The following is a 14812-nucleotide window of genomic DNA, read 5'->3' as shown; positions in this document are numbered from 1 at the left end:
TGACTTTTAATATAATGTCAATTGCTAAAGACTAATATCATCTCAAGACGACTTTGATTCAAATATATTGATGAGAATTTTGTACGCTACATATAGTTATAATTTAACTAATTATTGATCATAATTTATAAAGTTGTCTTTTTTTTTTATCAAAATACATCCATCATTAACGAAAGGAAATATAAGATTTTGAATCTAAGTTAACTTTACACATTAAAGGGGGTGTTTTGACACTAGGTGCTAAACTTTAGCAGTGTCACATCGGATGTTCGGATGCTAATTAGGAGGACTAAACATGAGCTAATTATAAAACTAATTGCAGAATCCCTTGGCTAATTCGCGAAACGAATCTATTAAGTCTAATTAATCCATCTTTAGCAAATGGTTACTATAACACCACATTGTTTAATTAGGGACTAATTAGGCTTAATAGATTCGTCTCTCCATCTGTGCAATTAGTTTTGTAATTAGTCTACATTTAATACTTCTAATTAGTATCAAACATCCAATGTGATAGGTGCTAAATTTTAGCGGGTTGTATGAAACACCCCCTAGATCATCTATAATAATCTAAGAACACGAATAGAGAGACGAAAGATGCTACCAGTCAAACTCAAGCAGGTGACTGCCAGGCTGTCATATGGGCTCATGGCTGACGAAACTTGACGGTTACGGCTTTTGATCGACCTTGGCGGGTTCTGAATGGAATGGGCACGAGGCAGCGCGCGGGAGAAAACTGGGGCCACCACAAAACCGTCACGCTCGTGTTGTCTGTGTGTGTCCTGTGCGCTTCCTGCTGTTGCCGGCCTCCACCCCGCTCAACTCCATCCCAAGCCGACGACCCCTCCTCTCCCCGCCTCCGCCTGCAGCCATGAAGGGCCCTGGCCTCTTCTCCGACATCGGCAGGAACGCCAAGGGTACGCGCGCCTCCTCCGCCTCCCTTGCGGCCCAATTTGTGTTCTTGGTTCGCTCGATTCGCTGCTCGATCTCCTTCCGACGAGCATTTCTTGACCCGTTTAATTTGCGCGTTGCTTGGGTGTATCGATGATCCGCCGCAGATCTGCTGACCAAGGACTACACCTGCGACCGGGAGGTTACCCTCTCCACCGTCACCGCCTCCGGGGTGGTAAGCGTGCCTCGCGCCCCTCTCTCCCCCACCTCCGATCACGTACGTTGCGGTTTTCTCTGTTATCCCCTTGCGCTTCGGGGCTGCTTACGTCTATAACAATTCGGAAGTTTCAAGGGTTCAATGTATCGAGGCTTTCTTGATTCTTTTACGGCTTCAAGGTTGATGGTGGTGACGCGGTGGCTGCTCTTGTCCTTAGTAGCGACACATTGTTGAATAATTGAATGCAGTTACAATGCTGCTGTCCGTGCCTTGTTGATCCTACGTTCTTTATTTTTTTCTTCTTCTTTTGAGAGCAAAGGCAGGAGCTCTGCCCTTCATTTAAGAAGGGAGCAGCAAAAATAGAAGTATGGCATTCTTGATTTTCTTTTCTGAACTAACCTGTTTGTGTTGAACCATGTGGTAGCATATTGGAGGCGTGTTTACTCTAAGATTGAGGCGTTTTTCATGTGATATGTCGTGAAGCACGGGGATTTAGTACCCTGTGCTCATTTCGTGGCTGCTTATGATTTTGTTGTTCTTGGTGCTGTATGTGGTCTCTGAATTTCTTGGGTCAATTGCGGCTTTGTATATTTGTTGCAAATGTTGTAGTGGTTTTGCATCCAAATGATAATCTTCTTATGCGTAAATGGATAGCATGATTGGTGCTAATCTGTGGAATATTTTTTTGAGAAACAGTGATCCAGGGCTATCTCTATGCAGCTTGGTTAGATTGGATTGAGAGATTCTTATTTGCATGCTAATGAGAGATAAATGCTGTTCTTATGTATAGTCAGCTATGCAACCAAACAGCAGGTGAATACATGATAAGATACTGGTCCATCTATCTAACTAATGCATGCTGCCATGCGTATCTATCTAACTAATGCGTGCTGCAGTGGCGGCTGGTGGTTCTAGGGATGGTTTTACAGCTATTGCTTCTTGCCTCACAACACAATAATTGTAACAGTACTGATGTTTCAACCATATCGTGCAACTTTTTCTAATTAGATAACAATATTAATCAAATCTCTTTCCTAAATAGTGTTTTCTCTTTATTTTGAACCTAATTAATAACCAAGATTCTTGTGCACTCATGATACAAATGCCTGTTGATGAGTGAGAAACTCATAATACAAATGCCTGTTGAGTGAGAAACAGTCTCTGTATACAAAAACATGGAATTATAGATACTGCAGTGCCTCTTCTATCATTTCAATATCCAAAAATATCACATGTTCTCGCAACATAAGTATGCTTAAGGCCAAAATCATTTGTGTAGTGTACTTACTGCTTGAGTTCTCATATATCTGGTAGACTGCTAGTAAAGCCGCTATGTGCTAGTACCTGCAAGCCTTACATAAAAGCCTGGGAAAAGTCTTTGATCCAAATGTCGTTACTAGTAGATATAAGTGTTATTTTTATAGAAGTTGCTTGCCTGTGTTCCCTGGTGTATCCCAAGTTTCAGCTGGGCCAGAAACTTCAGACATAGCCTTCTAATGCCTAAACCTATAATTTTGGGCCACCTAACACCAAGCTGGTCTTTAAGGTCGTTCTGGTATCCTAATTGCCCTTTATGATCTGTTTGTTTAATGCAATGGTGTTACAACCTCTGGTTACATAAACATGTTGTTATTTTTTACATACATCAACCATGCTTTTAAACCTTAAGCTACCCATACTTTTTAAAGTACGTAAATTAGGAATATAATAATGTGTAGATTTTCTTTTAAAAGTACTTACGTAATATAATTATTGTATTGGTTTTGATAAATACATAGTAGAAATTACTTGTCAAACTTGTCTTGGAGACCTTGTTTGCTTTGTCTGTTACCATGAATTGTTTTTTCTTCTGAGGAATGCAATAGTTCATGAAGATCTACTATGTTGCCCAACAATTCAGTATATTGTATATACACCCACCATATTTAATATTTGGAATTCCATGAGCATGTGTTCATAAATATATTTTAATGAATCTTCTCTATAGCTGTCATATTGTCCTTTCACCCATGAAAAAACAAGAACATGCATCAATTAGCCTTTCTAGCATTGATTTGAGCTTTTCCATGTCACACGTGTCGATAGCTTGCCTGAAGTGGCTTCTGACATAAATCTGAATTGCAAACCCCGATTGTCCCTATAAGCTTGAATGGCATGTTTCTAATTTGGAGAAAGCTATGCTTGGACATATATGTTCTAAACTATTTCGTGGAGGAAATTATATTTAGAGTCACATGTTGCTATCTTGCTTTAAGTGGTTGGCTTCTGACGTAATGTGAACTGCAAACCCATCTGTATTAAGTATTAACAAGCTTGTAGCATATGTCTCTATGCAGAAAGCAATATGAATTACACATATGACATATATGTTGCTTTGTGTTTCATAATACCTGAATAGCTGATGTTTCAGTTATTCCTTATTGCTGCTATTCTTTGTTCTGGCATCATGTGACTTCATACCCATAGAAAATTGTTGCTGAACTATTTTATCCCATAGTAGGATCATGTCAATGCATCAAAATTTGATTTTGCTTTTCTATTTGACTTCGGTGTTACACCTTTACATGGGCGCATATCTCTTTTTTTCTTCTAGCTGAAAGTTACTGCATTGCAATGCAATTATTTTTCTTTGCATGTGTAGTTTACCACTTTGGCTTTTTGTAACTTGAGCAAGCACCTTGCTACCTTTAATAGGTACAAAATGATAAATGAATGTTTTATGATGATTTTTTCCTGAACTTTTCAGGGTATCACCTCAACTGCTCTGGAGAAAGGAGGACTTTGTTATCTTGACATGAGCTCAGAGTATAAGCACAAAAATACGCTCATCAGTGTCAAAGTGGACACAGAATCAAATGTGAGTTCTTTGGAGTTCTCAGTTCACCCTATCTCCCATACTGGCACGTTGCTAACCACAATGCTTTTAATGATCGGTGCAGATCTCTACTACTTTGACTCTATTGAAAGCCCTGCCATCGACAAAGCTTGCGATTTCTGTTAAGCTGCCTGACTGCAATGCTAGAAAGGTGATCACTTTTTTCCCCATCTTTTGATGCTATTGCACTAATTTCTGACATTTCTTGCTAACAACAGTGCTTATTATTATTATTTGCACAGATCTCTACTGCTTTTAAAGTATCAGAAGCCCTGCCATACAGGAAGCTTGCAGTCTCTGTTAAACTACCTGATGATCCTTTAAAGGTGACTAACTTTTTCTTGATCCTCTTAATGTTAGTGATAAGTACTAATTGCTGCATTTCTTGACAGTTGAAGTTGCAATACTTCCATGAAAATGCAACTTTTGCTACTGTGGTTTGCATGAAGCCCTCCCCTGCTATTGAATTTTCGGGTACAGTAGGTGCTAAAGGTGTTTCCTTTGGTGCTGAATGTAGATATGACACAGCAAGAGGGAAATTTAGAAAGTACAGAGTTGCGATTGGCATGACTAGTAAGTACTATCATGCTGCATTCATTCTGTAAGTTGTTTACTCTTGATCGCTATATATTCACAGAGTTGTATGTTGGGCTAGCATTTCTAAATGAACTCTGTTTCTTGTAGTCATGTTGATCACTACATATTCAGAGTTGTATATTGTGCTAGCATTTCTAAATGAACTCTGCTTCTTGTAGTGCCGACAGAGGTGACACCATCAAAGTGTATGGCCTGTACCACTTTGATAAGAAGCAGAAGGCGTCAGCTGTAGTAGAACTTACGCGGAAGCTCTCAAAGAATGAGAACACGCTCACTGTTGGCGGCCTGTACACTGTTGATGCTCAGACAACAGTCAAGGCAAGGCTCAACAACACTGGAAATCTTGCCGCTCTTCTTCGGCTTGAGGTGAAACCAAGGTCGCATCTGATGATCTCGGGTGAATTCGACATGAAGGCCTTGGATAGACCTCCCAAGATTGGTCTGGCTCTTGCTCTTGTACCCTGATCAGGTGCTCTATGGTAGAGACCTTACAGAACATTGAGTTTTGTTTTTGGCGGCTTTGCAAAGCTGAGGGAAATGACTTGGTTCAGTAGACAGCGATTACTCCGTTGACGTCTTGAAACTTGAAAGTGGGGCAAAATACCGGATTTGGCAAGTTGTTGACCACATTTGTCTTGAAGGCATCAGACACTATGTCGCTCGCTGGCAGATGCTATTTCGCGATTGAACCACTGTCTATTATTACTCTATCCACGTGACGATCTAACCAGTCTGGGTTTGGGATGCAGTTCCTTTTGCTCTTCCTGTTTCAGGACCTAGGTCCCTGCAACAGATATGGTTTTCTTGCTATGAAATTTCTTCATAACTTAACGAATCCTTCCCTGATGTTGAATGTTTTAAGGTTAACCTTCGCACATAAATTCAGTATTGGACAGTGAAATTGTGTGCGCCGCAACTTGAGAGTTTTGTGGGGGAAGACAAGATCTAAGCGGCATGTGGCTAACAAAATAAGATCGTTATTTTACACTAGCAATATTATTAAAAAGGTATCGTGGGAATCAAACATCCTTGTGTCCATTGTTGGTTAAGAGGCCAGATATTACCTCAATTATCTATAAAGAACATCCTTTTGCGTGCAGCTGAAACTTTACAGCACAATAATGGCGCTTCTCTCTTATAGCGAGTTTAAGGATGAATCGAACCATGCTGCAGTGCTCACCTACACTCCTTTTACTTGAACTGTCATAGATAGGACCTTGGATGCTTCCACTCTTCTAACTTATCCCCTTAGAAGCTGCTCTTCCAAGTGATTGCGGAGCCTCAACGAGCTTCGTTGTACAAATTCTTGTTGGCGTCTGACATCACCAGCAAAATAGATTTGCTACACAGAAGTGGTTTTTGGTTTTGGCCTATGATACAAATCAGTATGTAGTCCTAGTAGTGATCACATTGTCAAATGGCCAAGGAAAAATAGCATCATCTTAGGCTGCAAGTTCCATCAGACAAAAAGAACAATTGTGTTAGTTTCATATCATCCGCAAAGAATTGGACATAAACAGTCAGGTCAATGCAATCCAAAGCAGAGGAGATAATAAACACTACATGGAGCACGCTACCAAAATTTCAGCACAGGTCACTGTACGATTACCCCGTTTCCAACACAACTCCTAATTGCAGCAACGGAATAAGTAGGCTAACAAAATCCTATGCTATTAAGACAGGAATTACTGTGATATTCTGAGTGTAAAATATCTAGAATAGAGATAGATAGTTTTGGGTTATTGAGATATATATCTTGTAGTTGTTAGATCTACTAATCGTGCATGTAGATAAATGCATTGTAATAAACTTGATCTTTGTAACCTAGCCGGTTGATGGCCCGTTATAGAAACATGACGCAGCCCTAAGCTAGGTTGACATTTGACAGCGCTTACACATTTTACATGGTACTAAGAGCCAACCTCTACAATACATTTACATGGGAGACTCTGGCTCATCTTCCGCTGGAGCGGTGCTTCCATCGTTGCTCAGTCTCCCGATCACGGACAAGCTTTCCAAGAACAATCTAGTTCTATGGCAGGCGGTGCCCAGCTGAAGGGCATCTCGATGGCAAGGAATCAGCACCAGCGAAAGAGATCAAGTTGCGGATGGGTTTAACAAAACTGATCACAGTTCGGCAACTAGAAGATTTAGACACAATCTCAACTTAGATAAGTTGTGATTGAGAGGGAATGTAAAATATCTGGATTAGAGATATATAGTTTTGAGTTATTGAGATATTTATCTTGTAGTTGTTTGATGTCCTAACTGTGCATGTAGATAAACACATTGTAACGAACTCAATCTTTGTAACCTAGCCGGTTGATGGCCCTCTATGGCCCTGAGCAACGGTGATAACACTTACACATTTTACACCGAGGGCTTGGGCTTTAAATGTGACATTTTAAATCATTAATTGGATATGAAAATGACGTGTACTTAAGTCCCTCCTTTCATATTGGGAAATTTTGGCCCCTACTCCTTTGAAATGCTAAAATTCTCAGAGCAAATTTGCTCATTCAAACACCCTCATGTTCATGTCAATCCAGAAAATGGGCAGTTCAATCAAGAAGTAGCTACTGCCACAATTTAGGATTTAAGGAGCTAAATCTTAGGAATGAACATTTTGGTGCATTGAAAACTCTATCGTAAATACAACTTGATATACTGATTACTGAATGACTGCAACATAGTATTGTAGTAAGATCTTGAAGTGAAGGAAATGCATGTCAGGACAGAAATTGAAGAAAGGCCTGTACCTCATTGTGTCCAATCAAGATTTGTGTGCTGCAAAAAGTGCAAGTCTCAACAAAACTAATCAATCTTTAGTCTTGAGGCCTGAATCTTTTTCCCCACTTAATGAGAAGCTCTTCAATATCAGCATCCATTCTTGTACCCCTACCTCCCCACACCAACATGTGAGCAAGATCTGTGATTGATGATCCATCCACTTCATGAACTGCTTTGAAGCCCATCCTTGTATAGAATCTAATGAGCTGAGAACAAAGAAAGCAAAGTTTCAAATTTGCTGATCAAACCTCCAATACTAAAAATATCATGTAAAATGTCAGCATGTTGTGCTGAGACCCAGCACTAAAATAAAAGCACCAATTTATGAATCTGAAGTTATCTAAATATAACAGTTGCAGATTGGTTTCTTCTCACAGCAAACTGCAACGCTCCTTGTTCTTTCTTTTTTGACTGCATTCCTTGCTTATTCTCCATGGGAATCATACGAGAGAGCAATCAAACTCATAGGCCACATTCAGTGTCAGACTGCAATGCTGTTTGTTTGATGCAGCGAACGAATTTAGTGTCATAACAAGTGAATTTTGGACACCACACTGCAAACTCTGAAGCCAATCAAGTATGCAAGTATAAGGAATTAAGGATTCCATGGTATGCCAACATCACCAAATCAGCAATGAATACGAGAGTTGTACATCTATGGAGATAAGAATTGCACCCCGTTGGTATACCTTGTCGTGGTAGAGCGGCGTGTCGTTGATAGCCAGCAGCTCGGCGCGCTTGCACCCAGCGTCGAAACCATGTCGCACGGCGACGGCGCCCAGGAACATCCCCAGCCCGAACAGCGGCCGGTCGGAGACGCTCAGCGTGGCGCGCGTCATCCGCATGGAGTCGAGGTGCAGCACGGCGCCGCCGGGCCATGGCCTAACGCCGCCCTCGGCGCGGCCAAGCTCCACCGCGTCCTCCCCCTCACCGCAGGTGGCCGTGACGCGGAAGAAGGGGCCGACCGTGCGCAGGCGCACGCGCAGGCCCTGCGCACGCGACGCCGCCATGATGTCTCCCATGGTCGGGAGGGGCGCCTTCAGGCCCGCGGCGGGGCTCGCCGGGGAGGTAGGCGCGGCCATGGGAGCAGCGGAGCCGGGTGTGGTGGGTAGAGTGGGCGCGTGTGCAGTCAGTTGGAAAGTTGGATATTCTCTCGATTTTTTAAGCGAAAGCCCACGGAAAAAAAAACCCGTATAAAAACATTTTCGTTTTTTAATATCCCCGTTTGGAACGTGGGAAAATTGTAGGAGAACTGGTCGAAACAAAACCTGTTTGAAATATTGGATATTCCCATGATTTTTTAAGCGAAAGTCCACGAAAAAACCCACATAAAAACCTTTTCGTTTTTCAATTGATATTAGTTCCCATTTGGAACGTGGGAAAATCGTAGAAGAACTGGTCGAAACAAAACCTGTTTGGAATGTTGGATATTCCCATGATTTTTAAGCGAAAGCCCACAAAAAAAACCACATAAAAACCTTTTTTTTTCAATTGATATTAGTTCCTGTTTGGAATGTGGGAAAATTGTAGGAGAACTGGTCGAAACAAAGAAATTTGAAAAAGGAACGGCTCCCAGACATGTGCTTTTGAGGAAAAAAAAATAATCTCGTAGCCCACGCCCAATTTGAGTTAGACTAATGTTTGTTGCTCAATATATTCGAGGAAGAGGCATAAATATATACGGTGGGATGGTAGAAATGGAATGGAAAAGGAATGGAATGATGGTGAATCCTAACGATTATTGCAAAAATTGTATACGTTGCACCTAAGTATGTATGTCAACACAAATCAACAAGGCCTACGAACTTAGAAGTTATAAAATAATAAGACAAGAGATTGAAGTGTGACAAAGTTAAGTGTGCAATTGAGTAGGTGAATATATTGTGCACTGCCAATAGTCATATTCAGTTACTAATGGATGGTCCATTCTTATATTATTAAGCTACATCCTATCATGTCTCTTTTTTATCAAAAAAAAAAGCTACATCTATCATGTGTTTGAAAAATTAAGATCATCCTATTTGCAGCTGCTACTTGTGCCACTTGACACTCTCAAACGCCTGCCTCTTGCTGATTTGAGTCATTATGGCTACATTTGCATGTCATGTTAATAAGTGGCACTACTGTAGCGGCTCCCTTGTCGCCTGCAGCAAACAACAGCAAAATCAGATACTTATATGGATTTATCAACTAATTCAAGTTAAAAAGGAATGGCTATAATATTGCTTCGAGCACAGGTGATATCCATGGATTGCTATACTAAGTTTTAAGATTGTGGATAAAAAAAGCATAAAAGTTTTCCTGACATAGAAACTCCAAGCATTATCCACACACCACCTCCATCCGTGTTGTCAATTTGGCAATAGCAACACTCCATGGATCTCAGCAGATAGTATGCCATGATCCCTCAAAATACATCCTCACAGTATCACAAAAATCGACCGGTAAATCTTACAGTACAAATGACCCAACTTCCAACAGAATTCTTCTGAATGTATTTTTGGGAGAGTAGAATCGAAGAGCTTACCTGGAGAAGACATGACCACCATGAGTGTGGCCTGATCAGATTAGCAGATTTACAGAACTCCCTTCAAAGTAGAATGATCAACAGAACTCCACCATAATTTGTTTGTTCATAAACAAATTGGATTCAAATTAGAATGTTTCACTTTGTTCTATATGAGTATGCAATAACAGGGGAAATTTTCTTTTTCAATACCACATGTGGATTTGAAGTGTGGGTTCTTAGGAACTCATATCTGCATGCTATAGAAAAGTAATTTGTCTATGTTAATGTTACATGAAAAACTAACCTAGCCAACCTAGCTTGTTTTTGTTTCTTCTTTCTTTTCCTATCCTTGTTATGATATGAATTGAGTAAAAAACTGAGAATTTCGCTTTAGATCTTGCAAATACAGCACTACTATGGAAATGGACTTACCATCAGATAGAACATTATTAATTGAATAAAAAATTGAGAATTTTTGTTTAGATCTTGCAACTACAGAACTACTATAGATTGGTAGATTGGTGTACGTAAATCCCAATGAAGGTGATAGATACTACCTTCGGGTTCTGCTGAACCATGTTAGGGGTGCAAACTCATATGATAGCTTGAAAACATGACGTGGTATTACATATGACACTTTTAGGGCAGCCGTAGAAGCGATGGTGTTTGTAGAAACTGATAAGTCATTAGATGACTGTGTGAATGAATGTGCCATGGTCAGGTTTCCTTGTTCTCTCCGAAGGCTTTTTGCCACTATTATGGTTTTCTACTAGTACGCAAACATACGCCATCTTTGGGACAAGCATTATGAATCATTGGCTGAGGATTTCCATTGTACTAATGACAACAACACTATCATAGAGCAGTTAGTACTACATGATATATCATGTCATCTAAAATCCATGGGAAAAGATATCAGACACTATGGTTTTTCAGAGCTGCATGAGTCAGGTATGATTGTGTTGACGCCGGATTTTGACACGTGATTGAATCAGCATCAACGGAGGAAAAGACTCGCTGATGCGGCAAGCTAAAAGCTACAGTTTCCGATTGAAGCTACAGTCTTTTGGCCGATTGACAACAGGGGTCGGTAAGGGTTGGCCGATTGGGAGCTAGAGCGGCTTGGCTAGTATGGGCCTAAAGTGGGCCGGAGAAAAGATTAGCTAAAGAAGGAGATTGGCCCGTGGGATATGATAACCAACTCCGATACGAGTTGTGTTTGTAAATATTTATTACCATTTAAAATTAGAGATAGATCCTAGTCGGTCAGGAAATCAGTTGTAACAGGCTATAAAAAGCCACCTCTAGAGATTTGTAAACAACACATCAATCAATACAACCAATCTACTTTTTTCTCGTACTTTACTTTCAAGTCGGTGACTTCGCCAAAGTACTTTTTCTTTCACGAGTTCGTACGGGTTGGCAGGGCTGCATCGACACGATCTCCGGCCGATTCTGTAAGTTCCATTTACCGAGTAATATCTAAGCCTTAACTTCGGGCGCATCGCTGTTATTTTGTTTAGATTTATTCAACAGTTATTGATATTAACTAGAATCGTAGGTTCTACCTGTTATTTTAGTTTCTATCACCTGTTATCCAGCTTGAGATTCGAACTGTCGGCTTTTATTGCTTTCTTTCTTTATTATCATACAACCGATTAGATCTATCCCAAGTGTTGTTTTTCTAGCGTTGTTTAGTTTCCTCTAGTAGCTTTTCTTTATAATCGCTACGCGGTATCGGCTGTTTTATAGCTGGTTACCTCTACAGTGATTTGGCCAATTCGCCGACACGCTGTTGAAGACAGATTGGAACTCAAGCTGATCAAAACCCCTAGAGTTTAATACTTTTACTTCCTTGTCAATCAACAGGTCAGATTGACAGACACGCCACGCGAACCGCAGCAGGGCGATAACCTGAACAGGAGTTAAGCATATTCTCCCGGGTCGTGTGTCCGACACTGAGGATCATCGGCCGATTTTCAGTGCCAACACACTTTTGGCATGCCCGGTGGGACCAAACAACATCCAACATGTCAAAGGCTGCCGAGATCTCCGAAGACAACATCATCGAAATTACTGAAGCAGATCTCAAGGACGACCAGAAGGAAGAAGTGGCAAGACATCTAGAAGAATACAGAAAAACATGCTTGCAATCCTTTAGTCGTACCAGAAGCAGAGAGACCGTCAAGAAAGCTCCTCTTCCAACTCCCCATCACATCACCATCGCTGAAGACTCGGGGAAGATATCTGACATAGTTCAACAGTCTGTTTACTAGGCTATGATTGACCAGTCCATAGTAATGACCAACACGGTATCAACGCCGTCATCAGTTCCTTGGTCAGCGGAGTAGCTAAGGGGTATTAGGGACCAGCTTACACCCTCGCCCATCATAGCTCCAATCAAAGGCTTCTCAGTGGTACCGAACGCGTCTCACTCGGCTCCTCAGCCGATACCGATGCAACATGGAGGGTAAAAAGCTTCAATACCCCTAAGATACAACGACGGGCCATGCTACCAATCACAAGTGCCATCTCAGCCTGCCCAAGTTTTCTCCATGCAATCGCTACCCTCAAACTCAGTGCCTTGGGGGGCACCAGCAACGACGCCCGGGCTGGATCAGTCAACCAGTTACGGGAGCTCTCCAGTCCAAGTATCATTCCAATCAGCCATCCGGTCAACGATCCCACAATATCAGCCAGCTACGCTAGAAACCGGCAGGAGGGCAGACACTGCAGAAACACTCAGGGGTGTAACGCCGATAATACTATATGACGGAGTGGCAGATTCCCTACGCCATCAACCATCAGCTGCCCAGCCGACTACACAATCGAAAAATCTGCAGCACGCTCTGATCCACCACCCACCCATGGCGCCACCGGTCCAGCAGCATGTACCGGTTCCTCAACCGGTCATACATCAGTAGCAGATGGATTGGACCACAAGGATAGCGGAAGTAATTCAAGATCAGTTCGGGTTGAAACCAAAGGTGCAAACCTATACATACAAGACACCATACCCACCTGCCTACGACCTGCTACCATTTCCCCATCGGTATAAGGTTCCCGATTTCACCAAATTCTCGGGACTGGATGACACGTCAACGGTAGAGCATGTGAATAGATTCATTATCCAGTGCGGGGAAGCCGCCACACAAGATGCTCTCCGAGTACGATTATTCTCGTTATCCCTATCCGGAGCGGCCTTCCAGTGGTTCACTACAGTGCCGCCTAATTCCATCGTTACTTGGGCCGATTTGGAGAAGCAGTTCCATAAGTACTTTTACGTAGGAGTCCATGAGATGAAGCTCTCAGATCTGACCAGCCTCAAGTAGAGGAGCGATGAACCAGTGACCAGTTACGTACAGAGGTTCAGAGAGATCAGGAATAAGTGCTACACCCTGGTCCTGACTGATGCTCAGCTGGCCGATATCACCTTCCAGAGTCTCCTGCCAGACATCAAAGAGAAGTACGCCTCCCAGAAGTTCGGCTTAAGTCAGATCATCCACCGTTTGTCTGGCCAAGAGGTGCGCCCTTTCGACCAGCAAAGGAATTTTCAGAAAAGGGTGGCATACCTGGAGGGGCCTGAATCGGAGGAAGAGGTCGAAATTGGCCTAGCAGAGTGGGTAAAAGGAAAAAAACTGATATCGTGCCCGTTTGGAAAGAAAGAACCAGAAGCATTCGGTTTTGATACGTCAAAGGCCCACAAAATCTTCGATTTACTTCTCAAAGAAGGAAAGATCAAGCTTTCGCCTTATCACACGATTCCATTGGCCAAACAGCTCAAAAAGATGAAATATTGCATATGGCATAATGCCACATCCCACGACACGAACGAATGCAAGATCTTCCGACAACAGATACAATCGGCCATCGAACAAGGGAGACTCAAGTTCAAAGTTTCGACAAAGCCAGTAAAACCAATGAAGATCGATCAGCATCCTTTCCCCGCCAACATGATCAATGCAGGAGGAAACGCAATCAAAACCAAGGTGCTGACGTCAGAATCGACCAGGAGAAGTGGCACTGTGGACTCTAGAAATCAGACCACAATCGAGGATGTCAAAGGAAAAGGACGGATCGAAGACGGGGGCGAAAAATCGGAGAGGTCACGTAGGCCTGTCACCTCCCAAGACCTACTCAGCAAGTACCAGCGACAGCAAGAAAGCTCGAGACGCCGTGAGGAGATGAGTGCAATGGTCAGTATCGTAGCGGTCGCCCGTTCAAGAGGTCACGCTCCAGGGATCGCGGACTAAAGCCGATCAGCAGATACAGGCGCGAACAAGAGGATTGGCACGTTTCAGTGTGTGATCGGTTGGGGGGCAGAGTTGACTAGCGTGGCCGATCAGCAGATACAGGCGCGAACAAGAGGATTGGCACGTTTCAGTGTGTGATCGGTTGGGGGGCAGAGTTGACTAGCGACGAGAGCCAGACTAGGAGTGTGCAAAACCGCCAGGTAAACCGGTGAACCCCATATGGTGCCCAGACGGTTTGACTAAATCCCAGAAACGAAGGGTCTAGCGTCTACGCCAATGGGAACAACAGGAAGAAGAACAGAGGCAGACGATGGATAAGAAGGAGGGCAGGTCTCGAGTCGGGCTCCCTAAATTGGTGAAGAAGACGACAATCAAGGATCGGCAGCTGACGTCAGCATGGTGTTCATCTTGCTGATGGAGTTCATGGCTTGCGCCGATTGAGACGACGCAACAGAAATAGAGGAGCAAATGGCACAATTGGCTTTGGAGCCAATTATAGCCACTTTTGAGAAACCCGAGGATGAAAAACGCCAGCATCTCAAGGCTCTGTTCCTCAAAGGACACATCAATGGACGGCCGGTCACTAGACTACTGGTGGACGGAGGCGCTGCGGTCAACATCATGCCGTATGCTATGTTTTGGAAACTGGGCAAAGGTGAGGAAGATCTGACCAAGACGGA

General features: G+C 42.6%; 2 protein-coding genes across 2 annotated transcripts; one reads left to right on the top strand and one right to left on the bottom strand.

Annotated features, from left to right (window-relative positions):
• The first annotated feature begins 766 nt into the window (after positions 1–766).
• On the top strand, positions 767–5285 carry LOC101783506 (mitochondrial outer membrane protein porin 5). The gene is made up of 7 exons (XM_004983202.3): positions 767–917; positions 1059–1126; positions 3855–3965; positions 4048–4134; positions 4226–4309; positions 4376–4584; positions 4739–5285. The coding sequence occupies exons 1-7, from the start codon at positions 872–874 to the stop codon at positions 5043–5045; spliced, it is 912 nt and encodes a 303-aa protein (XP_004983259.1). The 5' UTR covers positions 767–871; the 3' UTR covers positions 5046–5285.
• Positions 5286–5549: 264 nt separating this feature from the next.
• On the bottom strand, positions 5550–8511 carry LOC101783101. Its single transcript, XM_004983201.3, has 3 exons — positions 8060–8511; positions 7340–7576; positions 5550–6027 (listed from the first exon to the last, which is right to left on the bottom strand). The coding sequence occupies exons 1-2, from the start codon at positions 8450–8452 to the stop codon at positions 7406–7408; spliced, it is 564 nt and encodes a 187-aa protein (XP_004983258.1). The 5' UTR covers positions 8453–8511; the 3' UTR covers positions 5550–6027; positions 7340–7405.
• Positions 8512–14812: the final 6301 nt, after the last annotated feature.

The sequence above is a fragment of the Setaria italica genome, chromosome IX, assembly GCF_000263155.2.
Source record: "Setaria italica strain Yugu1 chromosome IX, Setaria_italica_v2.0, whole genome shotgun sequence".
NCBI lineage: Eukaryota > Viridiplantae > Streptophyta > Magnoliopsida > Poales > Poaceae > Setaria > Setaria italica.
The sequence above is the reverse complement of the archived record's forward strand: the minus strand, read 5'-3'. Positions and strand labels throughout refer to the sequence as shown.